Source organism: Zalophus californianus, chromosome 17 (assembly GCF_009762305.2).
Source record: "Zalophus californianus isolate mZalCal1 chromosome 17, mZalCal1.pri.v2, whole genome shotgun sequence".
NCBI classification, from domain to species: Eukaryota; Metazoa; Chordata; class Mammalia; order Carnivora; family Otariidae; genus Zalophus; species Zalophus californianus.
This window is the reverse complement of record NC_045611.1, coordinates 4,380,892-4,408,587: the sequence shown is the minus strand read 5'-3', so window position 1 is coordinate 4,408,587 and position 27,696 is coordinate 4,380,892. Positions and strand designations below refer to the sequence as shown.

General features: G+C 53.2%; 2 protein-coding genes across 12 annotated transcripts in view; one reads left to right on the top strand and one right to left on the bottom strand.

Moving 5' to 3' along the window:
• The window catches only part of ATP2C2 (ATPase secretory pathway Ca2+ transporting 2), a 62,481-nt gene extending 59,632 nt beyond the window's left edge, over positions 1 to 2,849 (top strand). Inside the window, exon 27 of the mRNA XM_027618608.2 lies at positions 247 to 2,849. Coding sequence (XP_027474409.1) covers positions 247 to 365 — 119 coding nt within the window. The 3' untranslated portion in view covers positions 366 to 2,849. The remainder of the gene's footprint in view (positions 1 to 246) is intronic.
• Positions 4 to 27,617, bottom strand: MEAK7 (MTOR associated protein, eak-7 homolog). 11 transcript variants are annotated; one of them, XM_027618613.2, is made up of 11 exons: positions 26,949 to 26,985; positions 25,033 to 25,207; positions 23,327 to 23,361; positions 21,077 to 21,254; positions 18,614 to 18,844; positions 18,142 to 18,286; positions 15,626 to 16,054; positions 13,370 to 13,453; positions 12,799 to 12,917; positions 11,119 to 11,298; positions 5,972 to 10,626 (listed from the first exon to the last, which is right to left on the bottom strand). In XM_027618613.2, the coding sequence occupies exons 4-11, from the start codon at positions 21,227 to 21,229 to the stop codon at positions 10,513 to 10,515; spliced, it is 1,455 nt and encodes a 484-aa protein (XP_027474414.2). In that variant the 5' UTR covers positions 21,230 to 21,254; positions 23,327 to 23,361; positions 25,033 to 25,207; positions 26,949 to 26,985; the 3' UTR covers positions 5,972 to 10,512. The 11 variants fall into 11 exon arrangements, 10 of the variants coding, with proteins under 10 accessions (XP_027474410.2, XP_027474417.2, XP_027474418.2 ...); XM_027618615.2 differs by lacking the exons at positions 25,033 to 25,207; positions 26,949 to 26,985 and adding an exon at positions 27,497 to 27,617; XM_027618612.2 differs by lacking the exon at positions 25,033 to 25,207 and having other exon boundaries at positions 26,949 to 26,999.
• Between the last annotated feature and the right edge of the window lie 79 nt (positions 27,618 to 27,696).

Sequence of the window (27,696 nt, the reverse complement as noted above, 5' to 3'; positions counted from 1 at the left end):
AGCCACCTGGAAACAGAGGGTGGTCACGGTGGAGCTTGCTCTGCCGCGTCGTGCGCGCTGGGTTGAGATCTGCTTCCGGGAAGGGAAAGGTCTGGTCCGCAGCTCCTGGGTCCTCCCTGCTCACCTCTGGGGTCTCTGTGACTAAAGACAAAATGGAGGAAAAGGAGCTCCGGGCCGAGGTTCCCGCAAGCTGGTGGGCAGAGGCCAACCTGTGCTGACTCCTTTTTTCCTTTCCCCTTTTGGCAGATTTGTTGCTTTTAACTGGATTGGCCTCATCTGTGTTCATTTTGTCAGAGCTCCTCAAACTATGTGAAAAATTCTTCTCCAGAGCCAAGAAAGCCCAGACTCACCCAGAAGACATCTAGTGGCCCCCACCTGTGTAAAATCCCTAAATCTCTATTTTTTTCATGACTGTGGCCCTTCCCCTAGCCCCTCGTCAGAGAGGTGCTCTTAGGACACCGTGCGGCCGGCCCCTCACCCGGCTCCACCCCTGGCCTCGGAGACGGGCTGGGAGCACACGGCACAGAAACACCCCGCTATTTATTAAACCACAGTGATTTGTATCAACCATCATGGGTAAGATGGGGGGCCCGGCCTAGGGGCCACGGCTTCTGCTCTGAGGCCCTGTCTCCTCACCCGTCAGGTGGGGGCTTGGAGGCGTTTTGTGGAGTGCTGGGCCCGCGCCTGGTTCGCGTTTTCCCTACAAGCAACCACGTGGGAAACCTTATGCCGCGTCTGGAAATCCACGAAGCCTGTTGTTCACAACCGCGTCCAGGGCGACCAACGGTCCAGCTCTGAGAGGCCTGAGCCAAGCCCCCGTCCTCTACGATCCACAGTAAAGGGCCTTTCCCTTGGGCCCCAGGACCCAGCACGTTTCCCAGCTGCCGGAAGATGAGAGCCAGGACTGTTTGTTCGTAAGGGAGGGCAGCAGCCAGGCAGGAAGCCACCACGGAGGAGGAGCGTCTGTGACATGAGGCCACAGCTGTGACCACCAGCCCCTGCCCCCCCCCCCCCCGTTATTAGGATGGGGACAAAGAGGAACACAGCCGTGTTCTAAGAGACCGGCTCACGCTACTGCGGGGGCTGGCGGCTCAGGAGCACGCCGCCATGGGACTCCTTCCTTCCCGGGCATCCCAGGCCTCCCTCTCAAGCCTTCAACTGAGGGGATGAGGCTCACCCATGTTATGGAGGCAACCTCTGTGATCCAAAGCCAACTGATTGAAATTCTAAGCACACCTAAAAAATCTCTCACGGGAACAGCCAGACTGGTATTTGACCAAACAGCTGGGCACCACAGCCCGGCCAAACTGACACAGAAAAGTAACCCTCTCGCCCAAAACCTGGGCTGCCTGGGGTGGTGACAGACACCTGGGCCAGACCAGGGAGAGGGAGGTCAGAGTGGACCCCTGCAGCTCCCAGGCAAAGTTTGGAATCCTTGGAAGGATGATGCATGGCCTGGGGTGACTATCCTCCCTCCACAACCCCCGCTGATGACACCAGAGCTAAAGGAAGACACACACATGGGCCATCCCTCCAAAAAGATGATCGAGGGGGCTGCCCGAGAGGAAGCCATTCGGGCAGGGGTGATACCGGCTCAGCAGCTGCCACACACGCAGCCTGCCACACACCGTGGCTCTGAGGGGCACCTCCAAGCACCATGCTGCCCCTTAAAAAATAAAAACAATCAGGGTCGACGGATACTTGCAGTAACAACATAAAAAAGTACTCAATCCTTAATAAATACCATACAGAACAGCCCAGGGTACACTGTCAAGGTCAAAGATAAAATAAAGACTAACAGGGACAGGTGAGGGACAGGTGAGATCTTACTGCCCAAGACCCAACACGCTGACCACAAAGTAAAACAGATAAATCAGACCACACCCAAATGTAAACCATCTTTTCATCAAAATATAGCAGACTTGAACACTGTTAAGCAACTTAGCTTGACTCCCATTTTTATAGAATGCTCACCCCTCAGCAGCAAAGGGACATTCACCAAAATAAAAATGGGAAACAGCAGAAATCAGTTAAGTCAAAGATTTTTGATTTTGAAAAAAATCCAAGAGCTAGTTCTTTTAAAATATCAATAAAATGGCCAGTCTTGCTAGAGGTTTATCCAAGGGAAAAAGATACAAATCGTCAACATTAGGGACGAAGGTGGTTGATCACAACAGCTCCCTCAAGATACTCCAACAGTAATACTGAAAATCGCAGGCACAGAAATTCAACAAGGAAATAAACCAATTCCTTGAAAACCACAAACTATTGCAACACATTAATATGCAGTAATCTGATTAGTCCCAAAACTTCTGAGGACAGTGATGCAGTTTAAACCATTCCCCCAAAAAGGAAATGTTGTGACTCTGGACAATTTAGAAGTTAATGAAGAAAACATCGTCATTTCAATAAATGGTGTTGGAACAGCAGAAAGAGCCACCCTCGACTCAAGCCTCATGCCTTCCACAAAAATTAACTCAAAATGAGCCACAGATCTAAACCAGAATAAAAACAGGGAAAAAAAATCTTTGGGATCTAGGATTAGGCAGAGTTCTTAGACCTGACCCCACGAGACCATCCCTGAAAGAGAAACTGAGTAAATACACCGTAGTGGAATTACTGGGTCATATGGTAATTCTGTTTTTAACTTCCTGAGGAACGAATGAAAATGAAAACACTAATTCAAAAAGATGTTTGCCCCCCTATGTTTATTGCAGCATTATTTGTAATAGCCAGAACATGAAAGCAGCCTCGCGCCCCTCCACAGATGAATGGATACAGAAGGTTAGTACATACACAATGGAATATTACTCAGCCAGAAAAAGAATGAGAGCTTGCCCTTTTTTTGAGAGAGAGCAAGTGAGCACGTGTGCTTACATGCACAGGGGAGGGGGGCAGAAGCAGGGAGTGAGCGAGCATCTTAAGCAGGCTCCACACCCGGCATGGAGCCTGACATGGGGCTCGATCTCACCACCCCGAGACCGTGACCTGAGCTGAAATCAAGAGCTGGACGCTTAACCGACTGAGCCACCCAGGGGCCCCGAGAGTATTACTCAGCTATAAAAAGAATGAGATTTGGGGGCACCTGGGGTGGCTCAATCAGTTAAGCGTCTGTCTTCGACTCAGGTCATGATCCCGGGGTCCTCAGATCGACCCCGTGCTGGGCTCCCTGCTCAGGGGGGGAGTCTCCCTCTCCGGCTCCCCCCACCCCCACCCCTGTACTCATCCTCTAATTAATAAAATTTTAAAAAATAATGAGATCTTGCCATCTGCAGAAACATGGATGGACCCAGCAAGTGTAATTCTAAGGGAAGTAAGTCAGAGAAAGACAAATGCCATATGATTTTGCTCATAAGTGCATCTAAAAAACAAAGCAAATGAACAAAAAAAAGACACAAACCAAAAAACAGGCTCTTACCTATAGAGAACACACTGATGGTTACCAGAGGGGAGGGCGTGGGGGATGGGGGTGATGGGGGGGGATGGGGATTAAGAGTGCATTTACCATGAGAACAAAGGAATGTACAGAAGTGCCAAATTACCATATCGTACACCTGAAACTGATACCACACTGTATCCTCACTATCCTGGGATTAAAAAAAATTTTTTTTAAGTACACTGCACTTAACGAACACTGAGAAATACATAGAATTGTTGAATCGTATTGTACACCTCCAACTAATATAACACTAAATTATACCTGAATTAAAAAAGTTTAAAAATCCAGGAAAAAAGAAAAGCTAATTGAATTTCATCAAAAATCAAAATGTTTTGCCCAGGAAAGTCACTATTTAAGAGAATTGGGGAAAAAAAAAAAAAGGCTGGACAAAAAATATTTTCAAATCTCATACTCAAAAATAGACTTTAATCCAGGATATTTTTTAAACACTTAAAATTTAACACTGAAAAAAAAAATAGGAACAGGGCAAAAGTCTTGACCTGAGTCTTCACCAAGGAGGACATACAGATGGTACATAAACACAGGAAATGATGTTCCGCCTCAGCCTGCAAGGAGATACACTACACACCTATTAAAGTGCTGGCGAGGACAGCAGCAGGTGCAGCTCCCGCATGTTGCTGGAGGGCAGGTGTGTGTCACGGCCACTCTGCAGAGCAGGCTGACTGTGTCCCGTCAGGTTAAACACACACTTAGCTTGTGACCCAGCAATGCTAGGTCCTAGGGTCCTACGTACGGACCCTCACGTGCACACAAAAATCTGTACATGAATGCTCAGGGCAGCTTTACTTGTACGAGCCAAATCTTAGAACAGCCCAAACATCGTTCTGTGGGGGAACGGATGGAGGAACTCGGGAGCACCCCCACGATGGACAACTCCCCGGCCATGAGAAAGAGCGGACATGGGAGTGGATGCGTGGCATCCTGGGTTGGTCTCATGGCTATCATGCCGAGTGAAGGAAACCAGTCGTACTGGTTACGTACTATATGGTTCCATTGACCTAACATTCTCTAAGTGACAATAAGGGTGACGGAGAATGGAGGAGAGGCCACCAGGATGCAGGGTTAGCAGGGCGTGCCTATAAGCAGCGGAGCAGAAGGGAGTTTTGGGGGCCATGGAAGAGTTCACCTCAACAGTAGTGATGGTCACATGAATCTATACACGAGATCAAGTTTCACAGGGCTGGTGCCGGAGGTCCCCAGGGCCACCCTCAGGCTTGGTGATTCTCTAGAAGGACTCAGGGGGAGGAGGCCCAGGAGCCCTGTTCGCGGAACACTCTCAGATTCTACCCCTGGCTCGTTCTGATTTGTACCTTTCCCTGTCATAAGCCTGACCAACAGTACAGTGGGTTTCGGTGAGTTCTTTTTAGTGAACTGTCCAACCCAAGGGTAATTTTGGGAACGCTCTGAACTAGTAGTGGGTATCAGAAGGCTTGGGCAGCTTTGCCAACCAGGGGAGGACTGTGCCCTTAGCCTTGAGTTGGCCTAAAATCAAGTGCTATGGAAAAACCGGTGGCATTCAAACAAGGTTGGTGTTTAGCTGAGAGTATTGTACCAACGCCAATGTCCTGGCTTGGGTAACTGTGCTAGGGGTAGGGAAGACGTTTTCATTAGAGGAAGCTGGGTGAGTAGTCCACAGGAACTCCCGGCACTCTATGTCAATCTACATTATTTCAAAGTTTATAAGAAAAAAACAACAAAACAGACTCAAAATCGAGCTACAATCATCAGGCAAACACCACACACACTGGGGTGACACAATGTCAGACAAGGTGAAAATCGAGGCCAAAAGCATTAGGAGAGCCAGGAAGGGAATTTAATGAGACGCAATCACCACTAAAACCTGAAGAGGCCAGGGCATGCACCAACACAGCGTCCAAATTCACAGAGCACCATGTGGAAAATGAGGCAAAGCGTACAGAAAATTCAGTAGCAGACCGACTGGCCACGTGTAAGGACACAGCTAAAACTCAATTCTTCGAATCACTAATCAGCAAAACTGAAAATCAACACCACCATTTGTAGGAAAATTCTGCAGCACACCAAAGTTTTAAACCTCCTGGGTCTAAGTAGAAATCGGAGTAAGAATGGCAGAAAATCTAGAAGCCAACCATGAACACACGCCCCTCAGAATCGACGCAGTGCCAAAGAAGACAGAGCTCGAAGAAGAAAGTAACATCTCTACTTATATACTTACTTCCACTCTTTTTTATTTAGTAATTTGACAACTCAAATTTGTAAAACAAACAAGCTGGAGAAGATACTATGCAAGCACAATTAACTTCAAAAAACAAAACTGGTACAACGTCATGTAGGAAAAGTGACAGCAATTAAAAACCCACAACTACAGAAGATTTCACGTACTTCGGTCAGTCCTACGTAATTTGAAGACTTATATAAAATGAAAAACTTACCAGGAAATTTAAAAATCTGGGACGCCTGGGTGGCTCTGTCGGTGAAGTGTCTGCCTTCAGCTCAGGTCATAATCTCAGGGTCCTGGGATTGAGCCCCGAGTTGGACTCCCTGCTAAGCGGGGAGCCTGCTTCTCCCTCTGCCTCTCCCCCTCTCCCCCTGCTCCTGCATTCTAATAAATAAATAAAAGCTTAAAAAAAAAAAAGGAAATTTAAAAATCGTCAGAATGAACCCCAGCAGACACCTAAAACCACCCAGATGATAAGAGACATGGATGAGGTTCTCAAGTGCTCACCCCTCCTTGCCCGCCAAACCAAAAAGTTCCTGCAGAAAAGGAAAGTTCTAAATTGTTTTTGTAAGCTTAGTCAGCACAACTTTAAAGCATGACTTACATAAAATCAGACCCAAACAAAACTACACACCAACTCCTTTGTACACACGGCTACAAAAGTGCCGAACACAGTCTGACTGAATTCACACATTCGAAGCGCGTCAGTTAACATACAAACGCAGCTCAGTGTTTGGCGCCCTACTGACTTGGTATTCCTTATTCAAAAACTCTGAATCAGACAATCATGGGTGTTAAAAAACTTTTTATAAAATTCAACATCTGGACAGAAACTCTTAACATAAATACAAACAAAGGATTATTTCTTTTACACGAAAACCTATCCTGCTTCGTGACAAAAGACCAGAGGCGTTTCCATTTAAGTCAGGAGTAGGAAGGGGGTGTCACTGCTACTGAAATTCTGAAAGTATTTGCTGATACAATCAATCAAGAGAAAGAAAAGGTCTAGAAATTGCAAGAGCAGGGAAGCTATCCCCACTTCCAGGTACACAATCATAGGAAGTGCACTCAACACGTTGTAGGTATCAGTTATAGCTCAGTTAGGCTGCAGGGAAAAAGAAGAAATCACGGGAGCCCAAAACCAGCAGCACCGGACCTGGGGATTCATTAGAAATGTCCACTCTCAGCTCCCTCCCCAGCCTAAGGAGTCAGAAACTCTGGGGGTGGAGCCCTGACACCTGCCCTTCAGCACGCCTTCTAGAAGATTCTGACACAGACCTAAGGTTGAAAACCCCCAGATCAAAGAATTCAGCAAAGTAGCTGGGTACAAAACTAGGTAGAAAAACTTAAAAACCTTCCTATGTTCAATCAATCATCAGGGAAAAAAGTCCACGTACGGTACCAGCAGTAACAACGAAATCTAGGTGGCACACTTAGATGTTCCCGTCCTTGGGGGCAGGAGGAAGCCACCTCTGCCAGGTGTCAGTTCTGCCTACACTGATCCACATTTAAGGCTATCTCCAAAATGCAACCATCAAACTTTTTAGAAGGGTTACCCAAGGTCAGAGAAAACAAACAGGCAAGCATAGGAAGGAAATTTCCAAAACAGAGAAGTCATCAGTGAATAGCTCTTACCTCTTTTTCTCATCAAACTCCAGTATTTAAAACATGAGGCAGAGACTGAAGTTCATATAGAAATGCAGGGGTTGAGAAAGTGGTCCTCTACTCCCTCCCCCTCCCCCTCCCCTTCTTTGGGGGTGGTGGGGAAAGAGCAGAGGGGGGGAGAGAGAAAATCCCAAGCAGGGTCCATGCCCAGTGAAGAGCCTGACATGGGGCTTGATCTCACGACCCTGAGATCATGACCTGAGCCAAAATCAAGAGTCAGAGGCTTAACCGACTGAGCCATCCAGGCGCCCCCAAGAAAGTGTACTTTAAGTCAGTGGGAAAGAAACATACCATTAAATATAAAAGATACTGGAATTCATTTGGGGGCAAGATAGAGGTACATTTTAAATTACATTGTGAATGGATCAAAAATTTAGAAGGAAAAATGGAAAGCAAAGAAGCAGAAGAAAACACAATTTTTTTTTTTTTAATCACAGAGTGGGGAAAAAAACTTTCTAAGCAAACTACAAATCTCAGAAGCCTTAAGAGGAAATGCTGATAAAAAAGGACAAAATGCGTAATTTACACATAGGAAAATAAAGCCAAACAAACTGGAAAAAACACTTAGCAAACAAATGCTTCATTTGAAAAAGCACTCTTGCAAATCAGCAAGAAGAAAACCCACATCCCAGAAAACCAGGTGAAGGGTAGGACACAGACGGCGTTTGAAACCTGAAGCCCTTCACTGTCATTCAGAGAAAATACCAGGTCCACAAAAACTAAGCTTTAACGGAGTGTCGGCATATACACGGCCAACAGGCACAGAGGGACGTCAGGAGTTATCAGCTGAACTCAAGAGGTTTGCTCATTTGTCAGCATCTAAATTAAGAAGCATCTTTTGATCCAACAATTCAACTTCTGCGAGTTCATTCTTCCGGACAAAACGCACACCGAGACACACATCCGGACCAGCCACAGACAGTCCCCGGCCGCAGAGGCTGGGCGCCAGCAACAATGGGGCGTCCGCATCCCGGGGCATGGCACGGTCCGTGACGTCAGAGAGGGAGACAGATGGGTCGCTTTGAAACCACCTCCACCAACAACAAGCAGGGCACACACCACTGTAGCAGACGCAACTCTGCTGGGCGCGCAGTGGGTCCCCTCTGGCCGGAGACCTAAGCGGTTTTCTCCTGAGTGGCTTTGCCTTTTGGGAAGGAAAATGGCTGCAGGAAGATTTATCTTTCAAGTTACATCCTTCATAGTTCAACCTTTTTTACCATGTCCACCTATGGCCATTGTTTTAATAAAGACAACATGGGTGGGGGGAGTAACGGTAGCCCTGTTTGCATCATGAGCCCCATCCCTTTACGTCTTCCTTCCGGCACCTTCCGGGGCCCTGACTGGTCTTCATTCACAGGAAAACCACTGGCCCTGAATTCTTATTTCTGTTGCATAAAAGAACCACCTCTTCACCGTTAAAACCAGCACCGCGTGTTTCCCAGGCCCGGGCGGAGGGAGGGTGGCCAGGTCTGGTGGCCTTCACCGTGGCCACACCCTTGACAGGTTTGTGTGCGGAGAACCTCACAGCGAGAGAAGCCCACTGGCAGGGCTGCACCCTCCAGGTGGCCAAGCGCCTGGGCTGGGCACCCGCCTTTCCCTGTGTGAGCGTGCCGTCCTGGGAAATGGGTCCCTGCCTGTCACCTGCCCTCTGATAAGAAGAGACACAAGGCGAGTGTGCCCACAAACAAAATCCAAGCCTCTCTGAAAGCCCTGAGCAGAGGAAGCAGCAATGGGACTTAAGGTACAAATACCAACAGGCCTGTTATTAGTGAGGTATTCAGTTGCTTTTTTAAAAAAAGAAATTCCAGAACAGATGAAAGGTGCAGGACTGACCTAACTCTCTGGATTTATGGTAAGGATCTGAGGAGCCTCACCCTCCCATCTGCTAACCCATCGGTTGGGGGGATCACACGATGTTCCCCGAGCAGCTTATTAAAAACTGGCTTTTCAGGAGGAAAATCAATTATGACTACGTCTGTGCATGTCAGTCTGCTGCCCCTCCGCATACTGCCTGGGCACGCACTTTTCTTTTTTAAAGCTCATTTGCAAGGCCTTCTGCTCAATCAGGGTTACTGCTAAGTGCCAAGTTGGGGGAGCCTCCTGGGAGAAAATGCAGCACCTGCAAAATGCAAACGGCTTGGTTTACTATGGCTTATAAGCAGGCCCATTCTATAGTAAAAGGCCCCATTCTCATCAGATGTGCAGAAGGTCCAATTTTACAGCAAAAGACCCAGGAGGCGGCGCAGGTGTCCAAGCCGAGCCCACGGCTCCGTCCATGAAGGAGGGACTTCTCACGGCGGGCTTAGATTCTCCTGCCCGGCCTCAGACACCCACCCAGGTCATCGGTCAGCATGCCGGGGTCACTCGAGTCCGTTTCAAGTGAGTCCCTGCTGTCAAATGACCCGTCACCCCTTTGGGGGCCACTGAGCCGGAGGCAGACACTGAGGAGGTGGTGCCAGGGTCAGGAACCCAGGCCAGTACGGTCAAGTTACTCACCACTAATCCATGCCACGGGATGTCTCGGAGCTTGCGAATTCCCCACATTTAGGTTAGTAACAGAACCACCTGGAACCTCCGCAGACCGTGGCACAGACTCATTTAAAAGCAGCTGAGAAAGGTGGGGGAGGAACCTTATTACAAACACCTATGCAGGACCCTCCCCCCGACGGGGACACCTGCTCTCTCGCTGTTTGTTTTTTACAAATACAGAAATTTCAGGTCGTAGGAAGCTGCTCCCAAAAGGCGTTGAGACTCACATCCCAATGCCTCTGCCCTTTATCAGCTGGAATGGAACATCAAGGCACGTTTTTAACTGCAATGGCTCGAGCAGGGGCCAGGTGACCCCCAGCAGGCAGAGCCCCGCCCTGCATGGCAGGAACGCACGTGCCCATCGGACGCTAACGCAGGTACAGGTCCTGTCCATGTCTCCGGATTTCATTGACGAAAAATGAACAGCATACAAGGATTAAGTTGCTAATGGACACTCGAGATTTCTGCAAGATGCACCCACCAATCCATACATAACATCAAAGGAATTTTACTGTGTTCTGATTCAGCATGTTCTGGACCGCCTGGACACGCACAGTGCAGCCCTGTTGAACACGTGAGATGGGGGAGGGCTCCGCAGGCTGCGCTCTGTCCAGGGGGCCAGCATCCAGCTCTAGGAAGGCCTGAGCTCGGGGGCACCTCCTCATTCTTCCTCTGGGACGTCCCGGAGCCCTTCGCTGTGGCGGCTCCGCCCACTGATTTCCAGCAGGGCCTGGGCCTCAGGGTCCACATCCAGGATGCTTTTGCTGCTCTTGGCCTTGGGAAGAAGGGAAGGGACATGAACGTCTCCCTCACAGCCAAGAACAAGCAGGGACGTCCTGCCGGTTCCAAGCTCATGACAGTAGGACCCCTACTTTTGCCACAAGGAAAACACTGTGGGGGCTCCGGCACTCTCACGGAGGTGCCCCTGACCCCGGGATACCATCATTGGGAGGTCTTGGGGTGCAGAGGGCCCAAGAATGGCTCACTACAGAACCACGGGACGAGAAGGAAGCCTGGACCTTCCTCATCTGGTAGACGGGCCATGTGCCCAGCAGCTTCCCACCTTGGGCAGGTCCCTGCCTCCAGGAGGGTCCACTCTACGAAACCCCACGGACCTCGACAGGACTCCCAGCCCTGCTGTGCACCCACTAGCATCTCTGTCCAGCAGCAACTGCTGGGCCCGAGTTTAGAACAAACTACCTCCAGACGGAGCAGTAAAAAGGTAGCCTGCAGAGAGTGGAGCAGTGCCCCACCCCACCCCGCTCACCTGCTGCGACCCTGAGCTGTCCCCCACTGCCCACACCTCCATCTTCTTAAAGCCAAAGTTCTCCTGGGCCGACAGCTGAGGGCTGTTGTATGTGGTGCACTTGGGCTTGGCCTTGCTGTGTCCTTTCCCAAAATCCACATCGATCCACAGCCCGAAGTAACCGTGTTGTCCTCCCATGCCCTGCGGGGGCAAGAGCAGGGCCGCCTCAGTCAGAGCTGCCAGACCCTCCGAGCCTGCATCAGCCGCAAGACCCAGGCTGACAGGAGGGCCAGTAAGAGGTGGACGCGGCTTTCTTCCCTTTTTTTAAACTGGAAACACACAGAGGGCTGCAATTTAAACATCCCGTCCGAGCTACTAAAATAACCAAGGCGTCCAGACGCCCACCCCACGGCTCCTTCTCCTGGGGCCACACTGGCTGAGAGCATAGGTGACAGCAGAAGACCAAAAAAAAAAAAAAGGATTCAGACCAGGGCCCAGAGACCCAAAGCATTCAACTAAGCGGGGAGAGGTCAGCACCGATCCTGACGCTGGAAAACCAGCGACTGGGCCCCCAGAGAGGGTGCTGCTCAGCCGGGAGTCACTTCCTGCGTGGGGCCAACCGCAGGGACAACCAACAGACGCAGACCTGGGGGTGACTCACACCCAATCTCTCCACCATCCATCGCTCCACTGTCACGCTCACCTGTGGCCGGCAAGACAAAACCACCGTTCAGCCTCCAGATGACCTTCCCCGATGCCCCCTCTACCACTGCCTTCTCGGGCCCCTGGCAGGCCAGGTACCGAGGTTGAGAGGGAGACCAGACCAGAAAATGACGACTCTCAGGGCGGCTTCTCTCTTGGGCTGATTACTGGCGATTCCTGAGGACCTACTGGGTGCTGTTCCTGAGGCCACCCAACTGTCCTTTCTGGGAGGTGTCCGGGGTCCTCAGGGGGCCCACAGGTGCCTTACGGTGAGCCCGGGAAGGAGCACTGGGGCCCTCTCCAACCTGACAAGCTGGACCAGCCTTCTTGGGCTCCTCGGCTCTGCAAGCACAGAGCTGGAATTTCCCAAAAGGTGCTCTGTGTTAAGCAGCAAAGGAATCGGCTGGGGTGCTGGCAGGAGACCCATGTCTCACCCAAACTAAGCAGGCTCACAGGTGCGGGGTGGGGGGTGCACACGCGGGGACACCCAACCCAGCTCCTCCCCTTGGCCCTGGCGCCCACCCCTCGCCTGCATCCTCGCCCTCTTCCTCCCGTGGCTGAGTCTCCGGGCTGCAGACGGAGCAGACGGTAGGTGCACTCACCCTGATGGGAGCCCCAGTTTTACGAGTTACGCGGGGACAACTCCGGATGGGGCCAGGGAGCCCAGATCTGGGCGTGCCCCTCTCCCAGCTCATCTCCAGCCACAAAGGCCACAGCCCAACCAGCTGACCCCAGAAAAAGTGGCGAATCCACTGTTTGCACACAAACCACAGACATGCCTCAGCAGAGCCCGACCTTGCAGGAGAGAATTCTGTCCTGTCACGTGCCATGGCACTCAGACCCAGGCAGAATGGAGTGAACACGGCCCACGCCTATAACCAAAGGCATACAGCTCCCCTGACTTGTAGGGAAGTGTCAGCCTGGGCACGTCGGGACTGACCCCGTGGCAGGAAGGACATCACGCAGGTGGGACAGCCCCTGCTCTCCCTAAGCCCTTACCAGTCCGTTCGGGATGGTCTGCTGCCCGTGATTCAGGTACATGTAGTGGTCGTTGTAACCCGTGGAGGTGTACACGGCCATGCGGGGGTAGATGGAGAACAGGAAGCATGCGTCATCTCCTGGAAGTGACCAGAGTGGGGACAAGCTCACATCAACGATCCCACACAGCACCATTTCGCACAATTCTGAGGGACCGGGGCCCGGACAAAGCAAGCCCCTTGCCACTCAGCCCAAAGCCGCGGGTCTTTCCACCGCACCGCAGAAACGGTAAACCTCAAGGAAGGGACTCCCCGGCTGCTACATCACCTCACGTCTGCAAGGTTAGGACAGCTTCCAGGCCAAACGGACTGGAAGGCGCCGAACATGACCGCATCTGTGATGCGAGGCTGCCCTCTGCTGGAATTCCACCCTCATGTCTCAGGACAGCATGGACTCAAGTTTGAAAACCTGCCAACTGTGTGTTTCCACTGTTCTTCGGGGGGAGCCTAATCCTGCTTCTTAATCTAACACTAAGACCAGCGGAGCCAACATGGAGTTAATACCCAAGGAGCTGGGAGAAGTGGAAGGTCACCTGTTAGGATTCTCCGTGCCCTAAAGCACGGCCTCCAACACTGCAGACAGCAGCTCGTCATTCCCCCATTCATGCCCCGAGACACTGTGACAAGGAAGGTGGGGGTGCAGAAGTGAGCAAACGCAGCAGGGTTGAGACGCCCCCAGAAAGGCCCCTGGGCTGGCATCTGGGACCGTGGATTCGGGGAGGGTCCCCCACTCCCAGAAATGGTAAGGGGGGCTCCCTGTGCAAACAGTGTGATTGATGCAGAACACCTGCTTTCCTCCCGGACTCTGGGATTTGGGTGCTCTCAGAGCCGGCACCCAGGAAAACCCAGGCGCTGAGCCCCTAACGGGCATCGCTGCTGAAGAACCCTGCTGGGGAATCAAGTGCGTCCTGTGTGACCCCCGGGAGAGGGCTCTGGAAGTTGGTGCCTGTCCCTCTGCCGATCTTATCCAGGTCCTCTTGCTACAATTAATCGTGGCCACGAGGGTGACTGTACCCTGAGTCCTGCAGGTCCTCCTAGGGAGTCCCCAACATGTGGGTGGTCTTGGGGATCCCGGACACAGTGGGGAAGAGCTAGTAGCAGCTACTGGATTAAAGATCTGACATATTCTGAAACCTTGGAAAAACGAAACCCTAGAAACAACAGGACCTCAGGGATTCCGCTTGATTCCCGTCCCCCAACCCGCAGCTACTATGATCTCCCTCGTAATGTCAACTCTGCACCTGGATGCGGCCTCCCGGCCTGCAGAAGCTTGCCTCGTAGAGGGAAGGTGTGCAGAGGTGTGCAGTACGACAGAGGACACACACGACACACACGGCCCTCCCAGGTCTGGGAAGGCTTCCTGGAGGAGGTGACCTTGGGCTGAGTCCCAACAAGGAGCTGGTCATGCAAACAGGTCGGGAGGAGAGAAAGCGCAGCATGTGCCAAGTCTGAGAATGAGAGGGAGCCCAGCCTGCAGGCAGTCTGAGGAGACAGAACATGGAGCACCAGGGGACAGGCGCGGGTCATGAGGCTGCGCACAGGAGTTGCGCCTCCTGCAGGCAGCACTCAGGGTCTCAAGAGAGGCCGCCCTGTCAGACGTGCTGGGATGTGGCAAATGGATTGGAGGACAAGATGGAAACCAGGGGGGCTGATTAGGAGGTCCCCACAGCAACGCAGACGGAACAGCACGAGAGAAGGTGGGGGGATGCGAGAGGACCCTCCCATTCAGACTCGCGGTCCCTGTCCCGGAGGACCCTGTGGCATTGGTCTGTCACATCTAGGGACCCGGACAGGAAGGGTATTAACCATCTGGCTCCTGGGTGTGAGAGCGGGGCTGCATCGGGTCTCAGAGCCTCTGGGAAAGGCCCCCCCATTTCACCGCTGGGGAGACTCACTGAAGACACGGGCTCGGGCAGCCAGGGCCACACACCGAGGCACCGACGGGGATGTCAGATCTGGGAAGGCAGGTACAGCTCTGAGTCCGAGAACAGCCCACTGCCCAGGGGATAAATGACCCTTGAAAAATGTTGATCAGGGGTGCCTGGGTGGCTCAGATGATTAGGCATCTGCCTTCGGCTCAGGTCATGATCCCGGGGTCCTGGGATTGAGCCCCGCACTGGGCTCCCTGCTTGGCAGGGAGCCTGCTTCTCCCTCTGCCTGTCCCCCTCTGTGCTCTCCCGCCCTGTCAAATAAATAAAGTCTTTAAAAAGAAAAGAAAAATGTTGACCGAACACATTTCTTTAAGGAAGGGCAAAAATTTACTTCTAAGACTTTCATCCAGTGCATTGAAAGCCACACAATGAGTGCTCAAATTGCAACAAAAAAACACAAGACCGGGTGACCACGGCAGAAGGGAAAGGCAGACCCTGCAGGGCAGATGCACCAGTGGAGAACAGGGCTGTCCAGGGATGGGGGGCGGCCCGCAAGAACATCCATCCATCGGACTGACCAGTGGAAGCACCACAGCCCAGCCTCCCCCGTGGCCTAGACCCTGTGTGGTTTAATAACGCCGAGCCCCCGCCTCCTCGCCTGAGACCCAGGGTGGGCCTGTCCTGTGTCCCCTCCTCTGTTGCCAGAATCACAAGAAACCCAGGAAGCGCTAGACCACACAGAGCAGCATCTCCTACTGTCCTCCCGACCGGGTCCTGAGAAGCATTCGGAGGGGCCGGAAGAAAGGCTCCGGACACGCATGCCTTCGGTCAGCTCATGGGTCCCCAGGCAGAAGCCATGAGACCGAACTCTCCAGGAGCACCGTGCGGCCGCGTGCGGGGCAGGGGACCCAGTCTCACCTTGAAACTGAGGCCTGACCTCCCAGGAGCAGGAGGCAAACCCGCCGAACACCTGGCCATCGTGGTCCTCCAACAGCAGCACGCAGGGGCCCCGGTGGGTGATGTGGCCGCAGAGCTGCGCGAAGCTGTGCCCATGGAGCTCAGACGAGAAGAGCAGGTGCCAGCGGCCCTGCTGCTCCCTGCGCAGGTGGGAGTTGATGTAGATGACCGACAGGACGTCCAGGATGCTCTCAAACACCCTCTCCTGGTCAACGTGACACTCGGGGACCAGGGTGGTCAGGTCGAGGGAGGAGCGCAGGAGGAGGAAGCCTCTGTGGATGACCACACTCAGAAACGTGGCCACGTGGGGGGCCCTGAACACCCAGTCCTCGATGGTGGCTCGGTCACACTCACAGTCCAGCTGCTGAGGCCCCAGAATCTTCTCGCCACCTAGGGGAGGGACAGACCCAAGGCGTGTGGCCACATTACCTGACATCCACTCCCTGCACCTGTGCAGCCCAACGTGGGAGCCACATGTGGCTTCTGAGGGGTTGACATCTGGCTGGTCTGGACAGAGCTGTGCAGGAAGTATAAAACACACACCCGATTCCAAAAAGCCGGTGTGAAAAAGCAAGTGTAAGATCTCCCTCATTTTTTACATTGATTGCCGATGTTCAAGTACACTTTGGACATCTTAGAAGTAATTCCCGTTCCTTTTTGCTCCTTTCATGTGGCTACTGGAGTATTTAACATTTCACACGTGGCTTGCATTGGCGCCTGCACTGATCTCAACAATTCGACATCCACACCCATCTTTTCTCTCCTCTGCAAGCTGCACGTGAGGTGCCCAGGAGACAGCCAAGCCTCACCCCTGTGCCCAGCCCTGAAGCCCTCTGCAGGTGTTCCCGAGAGAGCCACGCCAAAAAACACTCTTCAAGGGTCTTCCACCGAACACAGCCATTTCGAAAGGCCCTAGAAGCATGACACCCTCCAGGTGAGTGAGGGTGGGGGCTGTAACTTACGAGACATGCCCACCGCCAGTTATCTGGGAAGAACGGGTGTCATTAACAAAGAATTATGCTTAACCCCATAGTCTTGTTTTCTCTCTTACCCACCAAGAATGGAGGTGACACGGTGGTGGTACCAGAAGGCCGACCACTGGTATTTTACATATGTTATGTTATTCTCCTGTCCAAGTTCCAAATTCATCACTTGATTTTTGAAATAGGACCTATTTTCAAACTGCATTTTAAAATCCAGCTTTATAATAAAATAATGCTTTTATAAAAACAAATCTACTTTGCAAAGAGATTCACCACAGGTATTTTCAAATCCCAAGTAAATTCAAATGTATACGGTTTCTCCTCTAATGATAGTAGAATACACATTATTCTCAAGGGCACATGGAACATTCTCCGGAATAGATCGTACATTAGTGCATGAAGCATGCCTCAGTAAATTTTAAAGAACTAAAATCATACAAAGTATGTTCTTCAACCACAATGGTAAGAAATTATAAATCAACAAGAGGCGACTTAGGAAATTCAAACATGTAGAAGTCAAATAACACACATCTAAGTAACCAACAGACCAAAAGAGGAATCACAAATTAGAAGATACTGAGAGGGTTGAACGAACACACACACACACACACACACACACACACACACCACACCACACCACACCAAAACTTACGGGATGCAGCTAAAGCAGTGCTTAGAGGTAAATATATAGCTGTAAATACCTATATTGAAAAAGAAGAGAGATCTCAAATCAATAACCTAACCTTCAACCTCAGAACACTAGAGAAAGTAGACCTAAATGTGAAGCAACCAGAAAGTAAGAAAAGACTAGGGTGGAGAGGAATGAAGAGACAGAGAAAACCAACTATATCAAAAGTTGGCTCTCTGAAAACATCCACCAAAATCTGATAGACCTTCAGCTAGACGGATCAAGAAAATAAAAAGCCTCAAATAACTAAAATCAGAAATGAAATTGGGTGGGGGGTGCCTTGGTGGCTCAATCCATTGGCATCTGCCTTTGGCTCGGGTCATGATCTCAGGGTCCTGGGATCGGGCCCTGGGTTGGGCTCTGCACTCACTGGGGCGTCTGCTTCTCCCTCTCCCTCTGCCCTTCCCCCTACTGGTACTCTGTCTCTCTCTCTCAAATAGATAAAAGCTTAAAAAAACAAAAACAAAAACGTAACTGGGGACATCACTAATGATCTTACAGAGTTAAGTATTACAAAAAATACTAGGAACAATTATGTTAATTTCTGCATATCTGTGAATTTCCCAAATGCCTCCTTACTGATTTGTAATTTCTTTCCACTGTCATTGAAGAATCATACTCTGTATGATTTCAGTCCTTTTAAATTTATCACGAGGCATGTTTCACGGCCAAAACGATAATCAGAACAAATCGGGAGGACTCACGTATCGGATTTCAAAACCTCGCTCCAAAGCTACAGTGACCCAGACCGCGTGGTACCAGTCTACATGTCAAGGACTCAGTGGGTGAGCATGCAGGGCACTTGCCTCGGAGGTCCATCTCGGAGAAGAGCTGGGCGGCCAGCACCTGCACCCTGGAGGGGGGCCCTGGGCCTCTCTTCTGGGTCCAGCCTCTCAGCTCCTGTCTGTAGTTGAGCACATGAACCACAGAGCCAACCAGATCCTCTGTAAACTGCAAGACCACAGTTTTACCATTCGTCACATTTCCACCGTGACCCACAACCTACATCATATCAATACAGGGAAGGGCGCTTTATCTTTTCAATGCCGACTACAATGGGTCACAATGTGGGAAGAGATTACATTACTTAGGTAGGTGTTCAAGCTCTATTTCACCAAGGCCTCTATCCAGCAGTCCTGACCTCACCAGTGATGTGGTCTAGGGTCCCCGAGGGGGCATCTCCTTGTGCCTCCACCGGCTGTGCAGTCATGCCAAGTCCCCACCTTAGGATCCCAAGGCTGCTTCGCATGGCTGCAAAGGGCCTCGTGGCCTCTCTACCTTCTGGACTTCTCTTGCTTTCACAGGACATTCTGTGGCAGAAATCATTTTCAGGATCACAAGACTCTTCTCCTCCGAGTTTCCCTTCAACAAGTGGGACATGGACACGGTGAACTGCTCCTGGGAGACGCTGTCGCTGGGCCTCATGGCCTTCCCCGTCAGGTCAACCCTCCGCATGCCGTCATAGAGTCTGGTGACCATCTCCGGGGGAAGAGCTTCCCCAATGTGGCTCTGTTGGGAACAAGCGGCAGAAAAGCCTGGACGGGGTTGAGCTACACGTGGCAGGGTTGCAGGAAAAGAACCAGGGACCAAGACCAACCACTGCCGCTCCCAAATGCTTCCACCAGCCCTCAACCTTCCTAAACCCCACATATGTATCCTCTCTCCCCAACCCAAGGGAATCACATCACCCCAAAATGCACATGCCTGATGTGTCCTGGCTTGTGGCTCATCATGGCCATCAGACTCTTCCACAATCTGTTCCCATCCTGCCCTCCAAACTTTCCAGTCCCCACCCCCCCCCCCCCGACTGGCCACATCATTCCTGCCTCTGGTCACTGCCTGCTCTTCACTCTGCTCACACCTCTTCATTCTACACATTTAAATTTTAAATCTAATTCTGGTTTTTTTCTTAGATATATTTATTTACTTTACAGAGAGTGAGTGAGCAAGCGAGCATGGGGGAAGGGACAGAGGGAGAATCTCAAGCAAACTCTACGCTGACTGTGGAGCCTGACGCAGGGCTTGATCTCATGACCCTGAGATCATGATCTGAGCCAAAATCAAGAGTCAGACGCTCAACCAACTGAGCCACCCCAGGTGCCCGGATTTTAAATCTTTTTTTTTTTTTTTTAAGATTTTATTTATTTATTTGACAGAGACACAGCGAGAGAGGGAACACAAGCAGGGGGAGTGGGAGAGGGAGAAGCAGGCCTCCCGCCGAGCAGGGAGCCCGATGCAGGACTCGATCCCAGGACCCTGGGACCATGACCTGAGCTGAAGGCAGATGCTTAACGACTGAGCCACCCAGGTGCCCCTTAAATCTCCTTAATTAACATCTTGCCAGTAACGTAATGTAAATACTGTTTTCCTTTTTCACTCCAACATGCACTGTGATTTGCTCCAGGGATTACAAAAAGATGGACAGAAACAGCAAATCACAAACTGAATCATGAGCTTCCTCCGAGCAGGGTCTGAAAACCGGGTTCTTTCCAACGGCTCGCTGTGTCTGGAGTCTGGGACAGCACGGATATTCAGAGGCTCTCTAAGGCAGGTTCCCAAGCTCATTCCTATTTGTCAGTGTTTTCCAGGTTATCCTGAAAAAGCAACCTCTGCTGCTACTCCCGAAGAAACTTTCTTCAGTCACCAGGGTTTTCTGACCAACTTTTCACCCTCCGTACGGTGATACACACACATGAACACTGTTACCCACCCTGCCCTCAGGCCTTTCATTGGTCTGGCTGGTCCTGCCTGCTTCAGCTTCGTGGGTGCCTGGGTCTAGTGGAGATCCATATACACCCACATGTACACGCGCACATGCACACACCCACGTGGCTATGACCCCGATAACCTCCCTCATCTTTGAAGTGAGCATGTTGGGGGATCCCCAAGGCCCCCACCAGCTCCCACTCGGCACATTCTAGAGGCGGCGGCTACTAGATTGGCTTCCCCTGATACAGCCCTTCCCCATCACCCAGGAAGATGGGCTGGTGGAGTCTCTTTGCCACTGTCTTGCTCAGTCTGGGCACTCAAACATGCTGTTAAAAAAAATCCCATGGAGGGGCACCTAGATGGCTCAGTCAGTTAAGTGTCTGCCTTTGGCTCAGGTCCTGGGATCAAGCCCTGCATCAGGCTCCCTGCTCAGCGGAGAGTCTGCTTCTCTCTCCGCCTCTGACCCTCGTCCCTGCTTGTGCGCTCTGTCTCAGATAAATAAATAAAAATCTTAAAAAAAAAAAAAAAAAAGCCCCATGGAACAGGGTGAAAAGATGGGGGAAACAGGCAATTTTAACCCCTTGGCAGATAAAACTTAAATGTGAAACTTCATTATTTTGTTAGGAGTGCCAGAAAAATCCTAGGACATCAAACATTCACAAATACATCTGAAGGCAAAGTACACTTGAAACCGTGGTTACTGGACCCACGAACCCCGCTAAAGCAGCCGGTCACCCGGTCTCAGAGGGAAATCAGGGGACAAAGTTTTAAGAGACGGGACACAGGGCTGGCCCCTTTGGTCGATCTCAAGGTAGAAGTGTCCCCCAAAACATGGCACTACAGAGACGGAGCAGAGCAGCTGAGACAGACCCTGCATCCTGCAACACAGAAGATGCAGACCACCTGCCTTTTCCAGAGAATGCACTTGGCAGTGTTGCGTCGGACCACGACAGAGAGCTGCTTCGGGCCCGAGGGCCACAGCGCGCAGCACCTGCTCAAGACCACCCACTAAAAGCCACGTGTGGCTCTTGCCTTTAGCGCCTTCAGAGAGAAGGATCGGGGCGAGGTACTGGGGCTGTGCATCTCCGACGACAGAGCATCAAAGAGTCTATCGATCTCCGCCTGCTCCTCAGGAAGAAACCGTGAGCAAAACTTCTGCCCCGACTGGCTTCTGCTGTTCCCCATCTCTCCTCGTATCCGGCACAATTCTCTGCAGAAGACACCACATTAGAGATCAAGTTAGAGAGCTCACAGAGAATAAATGTTGGTTAGGATACATGGTCAATTACTCAATATTGAGTTAGCTGCAAAAAAGTGGCTAAAACTCATCAGAGCTACATCAGGGAGTGAATGCAAATCTGGCGAGAAAACCGGCCCCCGAGGCCTGGGGTCTCTGCAGGCACACACGTGCTCGCCAAGCAGTCTGGATTTCCTTATCTGAAAACACAATTCCTACACTAATGTACCTAAAAGGTAGAAAAATCAGTATCTTCATCGAAATACTCTTATTTTCAAAACCTAACTTGAAACAAGTCTGTAAGGCTGGCTGATCACACGTATTTGAGTAAAATCGACACCTTGAAAATACCACCTAGGAAGCAAGCGTGGGACTGGGCCAGCTCTGCCCTGTGATCCTGGCTCCGCCCCCAGCAGCTACAAGGGCTGGGGTGGGCTCCAGAAGCTTCCGTGCCTCCACGTCCTCCTGTGTGAAATGGCAATCAGCACACCCTCCGACAGAGGTCGGGGTGACCACTGGGTGAGTTAGTCCAAGCAAAGGGCTGAGAAGGTGCCCGTGACCTTCAAGGGACAGCCAGAGACAGGCACCCCAAGGCCCAGGGGCCTTGTTCATTGTCACAGACCCCATTACAGAAAGGGGTTGAGTGCTGTCAGATCTGGGAGTCAAACAGAAAAGCACAGAGAGGAAAAAAAATATCTTAAGAGGCCAAGTGCAGTGGCTTATTCCTTCCATCCTTAGACTTCACCTGGAAGCCGGCGTCGGTGAAACTGCTGGAGAGAAAAACACCTTCTCCCCCAGCCCAGGAGTGAACAGTCTCCCGCCACGTCAAGGCGGGGAGCCGGGAAGGGGAGGGCAGGCCAGCCCAGGCCCCCAAGATCTGGCTGATCAACCCCCCAAAAGGAAACGGGGTACAGTTCCAATTTTTCTTCCTTCTTACTGAGGGGAGATTCACTTAACGTGAAACTAACCACTTTAAAATCAACAATTCTGCAGCATTTAGTGCATTCACAGTGTGGTGCAACCACCACCTCTACCCAGCTCCGAAATGTTTTCGTCGCCCCCAAAGGACACCTCGTGTCCATGGCAGTCACTCCCCACCCCATCCCCCAGCCCCTGGGGCCACTCATGTGCAGTGTCTGTGGGTGTCCCCCTTCCAGACAGTCCACATACATGGAACGACACGACCTGTGGCCTTGTGGGTCTGGTCTCTTCCCATCAGCATATGGTTTTCGAGGCCCATCCATGGCCCAACCACGTTGGGTTTACCCGTTCATCTGTTGTTGGACAGTTGGGCCATCTCTACCTACCGGGTATCGTGAATAGTGCTGCCATGAACACAGGGCACACAGACTTGTTCGCGTCCCTGTTTTCAGATTGTGGGGTACAGACCTGGGAACCGAGAGGCCCCGGGTCGTACGGTAATCCAATGTTTCATTTGCGAGGAGCCACCAAACAGTGTTCCGTTTTCCATTCCCAGCAGCAAAGCACAAGGGCTCCAATCTCTCCGTATCTTGCGTGATGCTACCACCCAGCCATCCTGGCAGGGGACCCATCTGCCCTGCAGAGGACGACGCCGGCCAGGACTCAGACAGGGACCTCGGCCCACGTGCACAGGCAGCTAGAGAGGAGAGCTCACACAGGCCAGCCTGGGGCTCTCATTCACAGGCCACCTGATCTAGATGCTTCCACTCCTCAAGGTTCTCAGCAGCATGACAGCCAAGAAGAAAAACCTACAGCCCTGGGCTCAAGGGCCAGCCTGTGTGAGGCTCTCCCTGTCTCTGACACAGTGGGGACTGTGTCAGCTGGTGCTTGGTCCCCTCCAGGGGCACGGCCCAACCAACCGCCAAGAAAACACCGGATCATTGTCACCCAACTCTCCCTGGGCCCCTCGTTTTGTTATTCTGCTGAAGTCCCGAAAATGGTAAATATATAAAAATGCAACCCTAGTGATTCTATTTCACTCAGATGGGGGCTTCCTGCCAAAGATATCAACTTTTTCACTCCCAAAAAACCTTAAGGTTTGTGACCGAAGGCCCGAGACTCACCGAAACGCTAGAAGGGATGAAGGTCTCGCCAGCACCTGGGAGGGGGAAGATTTGAGAGATCAGCACAGCGTCACGTCAGAGCTGGACTCTAACGGAGGCATGTGGTCCACTCGGGACATCAGAGTCTAGTCCCCTCTCTGGCTCAGAGGGCCCTCACCGTCCACCTCTGCACACCACCACCCTACATAGCCTTCGGGTTCCAAGCCTGCTCGGTGTTCCTGACCTTCCTAGGATGGACAGTCGTCTTAACTGAAATGGGGCACAGGACCCCCCCCCCCCGACTCTTCTCGCTCTCCCCACTCCCCTCTCCAGGTTCATGCCTGACTTGCCTGCTCAAACCTGAAAGTCCCAAGAGACTCTGTCCTCCAACCACCGGCCTAGCACCTGAGCCACCTGGGGCACGCAGGCCCGGCGCCATGGCATCCCGGGCCAGCCGGTCAGGTGCACTAGCCCCTTCTCCACCTGCCTGCCGGGCTCCCATATACAAATTCCAGGCCGGCCCGGCCCCGGGTGCTGAAAGAGCCCAAGTGCTCCCCCACCGGGACCGCTCCCAACCCCTACTGCACTCAGAGGCCCCTTGGATTAGCGCCACTCGCTCAACCACCACGACCCGTCCCCCACCCAGGGATGGGCTCCAGGATGCCCTCATTCCTGCATCCCATGCCCCCACCAGGCCCAAACCACAGCAGGGGCTCCACACATGCGATTCCATGTGCTAGCGCAAAAGCCACCAGGGAGAGCCAGCGGCGAGGACGGGAGGTCCAGCCAAGCCACCTCCGGCTCGCTTTACCCCTGATGCCATCTGACCGCCTTGCCTCCCAATCCCCCAAATCCTGAGAAAGCTTCCGCCCTGCTCAAAGTCAGGGAATCGCTCTACCAGCGGGATGCCAGTCTCTTTAAGGGGGACACCTGGAGCTAAAAGACCACTCTTAGTTTCCATGTCCCAGGGGAGGGAACAGTGCACGTGGGGGCTGTGCCACTAAGGGGCCACAGATCACGCCTCCTCCAGCATGCGGGCCCTCCTGCATCTACTCCTTGCATCAGTGACTCCGTGTCCCCCAGGGCCAGGCCCCCTCACAGAGCAGAAGAGCCTCAGGCAGGCGCCGGCCTGCAGGAACGTTCCGTTCACCGGGGAGAGACAGACAAGCGCAGCTGGGTCAGTGGGGATCCAGGTCAGAACACAGGAGTCCAGAGTCGAAAATGTCCCGAAGGACACATTCCGGCTGGGTCTTCAGGCGCCCACAGGTGCCTCACCCGGGCAGTGGGGACTGTGTGCGCAAAGGGGCCGGGTGCAAACCATGATCACTGAGGCCTGGTGTGGGGAGGGGAACCAGAGGCTACAGAGCAAGGTCCCCTGGTCTGTCCCTGCCCAGCCCACCCCAACCTCCTCCGCTGACCCGCCAGAACAGGTTCCTCCAGTGTTGGCTGAAAACAGAGCAGCCTGGCCAGCCCTCCTGGGGGCCCTGATTGCTGCGGGGAAGGAGCAGGGACGGGCAAGCTGCCCACACAGACAGGGGAGGTGCAGACCATCAGAGTGGGGTGGGCACAGGGCAGCGCCAGGAGGAGACACCAGGGAAGGCTCAGGAACAGGCATGCTAGCAATCCAGGAGGGGAAGAGGGAGAGAAGCCTCAGGCAGGAGCTACGGGCCTGGAGTCAGGAGGGCAGGGAGGACAGCAGCTTCAGAGAAGGGCCCCGGGCTCCGTACCAGTGTTCCTGGCGTCCCCGGAGCGCTCGGGAGGGGGACGCAATGGCCAACAGCTCCCAGGGCAGGGGCAGGGGCAGGATGAAGGAACAGCAACTGCAGCAGGCGTCCCCACCCCCCACTTCGTCCATCCCAGCCTCAGTCACGGTGGTCCTGCCCAAAGTCTCTCCGATCAACTCTAGGGAAGAAATGAAGGCCTGTGATGCGCCCCTATGTCTCCCCAAATACAACTTCCTGAACTTTCAGTCCCTGTCAATGGTTTTCTCCTGGGACCACCCCAGGTGTGCCTCCCTAAGTAGGACAGCCCGTTTTCCTGGCAAGTTGTGCACAAAACCACCCTACGCTGGCCTGAGCCTTCTGGAAGTTTACGTATATCAAGTTCTCTTTCAGGAGGAAGCACCTCCATGTTACTTTAAGACTCCTTGCATCAGGGGTTCTCCTTCGGGGGTCGTTCTGTTCCGCAGGGCACATGCGGCCGTGAGGCTTGGTTGTGGTAACAGCATTTAGTGGGTAGAAAGCAGGGGTGCTAACTACCCTACACCACACAGGACAGCCCCCCCAGATGACCTGGCCCCAAGTGTTAGTAGGGCTTAAGGTGACAAACTGGTTTTCCAAGATGCCGAGCAGTGGGGCAGAGCTGAAGGGCGGGCACTGAAATGCACAGATGATCCTTAATGCTTGCCTCTCGGCACAGAGGCCCCGGGCTCTGCCCTCACGGTGGAAGCAAAGACGGGCAGCCCTGAGGTCAAGTTCTGACACTAGTTGGTTTGAGGACTATGGGCAAGTTACTAAGCCTTTTCCAACTTTAGTATAATGAGGAAAGTACCACCAGCCCCGTAATGAGGTAGAAGCGATTAAATCAGGTTAACGCAGGGCGTTTAATTCTGCTTTCTGGGGTCCAGAGATGGAGACAGATGGGCCCAAGCAAGGCAAGTTTGAATCCCTGCGCAGGAACAAGGGAAGCAGCCCAGCTTGGAAGCAAGCAACGCCCTCAGTGCTGGGGGAGAGCCAACAGTTTTCCTGCAGAACAGAGCTGTGGTTCCGGCTGGCGTCCTAGGATACCTGTCAGTCCTCAGAGCCTCCCCACCTGGCTCCTGTCCTCGGGGTGCTCTCCCCTCTGGCCTGCCAACATCCGAGGGGCCACTGTCCTGACCGCAGTCACCTGGCCCTCAGTGCCCCCTTTCTGCTGAGAGTTCAACCACCGTATGTGGACATCCGGACTTCAAGCAGTTTACATCCCAGCATCAGGAGCCCTTCTGCAAAGGGTCAGCTGGGGCGGGGGCAGACTCCCTGCTGGTCGAAAGGTGCTGGACCGGTCCTGCTCTCCCTCAGGCTGGCTTCCCTTCCTCCAGGGAGCCCCGCTGACTCATCTGCCCGGGTGTTAGCCTGGGAATGGTTTTGTTTTTCTCCCCTCTGTGCTAGGTTTAGCCACCAGCTCCACTCTCCTGGGACAAAACTAGTAAAATGTGATCAGTACAGCAACCCCCAACCCCACCCACAGTCCAGTATAAACCCCCTGATGCCTCCTCCCACAGATGCTCCCCAGGTCTTCCCGCGTCTATGCCGCCTCTCTCACTGCCCCTCCCCCAAACGGGCAGCAACTCTGGGAACCCTCTGATCTTGACCACGCGAAAGGCAGAAGATGCGGGGTGATTTTGAGCTCCGACTGACCACACGGGGAGACCCTCCCTCCCTCCCTCGCAGCTGTCCCGAGGGCCCCCCACCTCTCCCACCCTGGGGCCAAGAGGAGCGGGCAGCCAGGGGGGCAGGGCCAAGGCCCACTCCAGGCACCGTTCTCTCCCGTGTCTGGTGCCATCGCCCCCGATTCCCCCCCGCCTCCCCGGGATCGGCTGCTCCCTCCCGGCCACTGGGCCAGCGCCCCCGCTCAGCTCACCGCAGCCCACCGCCCCAGCACCCACCGGAATGGGCCAGTCGGGTCGCCGGCATGGATTTTCCCTTGAAGCAGCCCGCCCCCGTTGCCAGGCGAGGGCGCTGACGGGCAGCTATCTACCCCAATAGCAGACGTGGAAGCTGAGGGGGCCGAGCCCTAGAAGGAACCCAGCCAATGGCCATGCACCTCATGGGGCGGGGCGGGGCCCGCAGGCCGGAAGGAGCGCCTGGGCGGGGTGGGGTTCCCGCGGGTGCGGCTGGGGAGGAGCTGGAAGGCGGACTAGGAAAGAGAGTAGCAGCTGGGGAGAGGGGGGGAGTCTGGGCTGGGGTCGAGAGAAGCAGCTGGGCCGTGGGAACGGCTGGGACAGAGGGTAGTGGGCCCAGTGGAGACAGTGAGGGAAGAGGCGGGTAACCCGCTGCGGGACGCTCCTGCAGATCCGGACCCAGGCAGCTCTCCTGTGACACCCCTCGCCCTGCCACCTCTGGTTTTGGCCAGGGGCCCCTCCCACCTAAACAGAGTGCAGCCTCCTGAGCCGGAGCTTGCGCCCCTTCTCCTCCCCCCCCCCCGCCCCCTTACCTCCTCCGGGTAACCAGGTCCTCTGCCTGCATTCTCATCTCCTCCTTCCCAGCAGCATTTAAACGTGCCCACGGGGCGCCTGGGTGGCTCAGTCGGTTAAGCGTCCCACTCTGAGTTTCAGCTCAGGTTGTGATCTCGGGGTCTTGGGGTCAAGCCCCGCGCTCAGTGGGGAGTCCACTTCTCTCTCTCCCTCTGCTGTC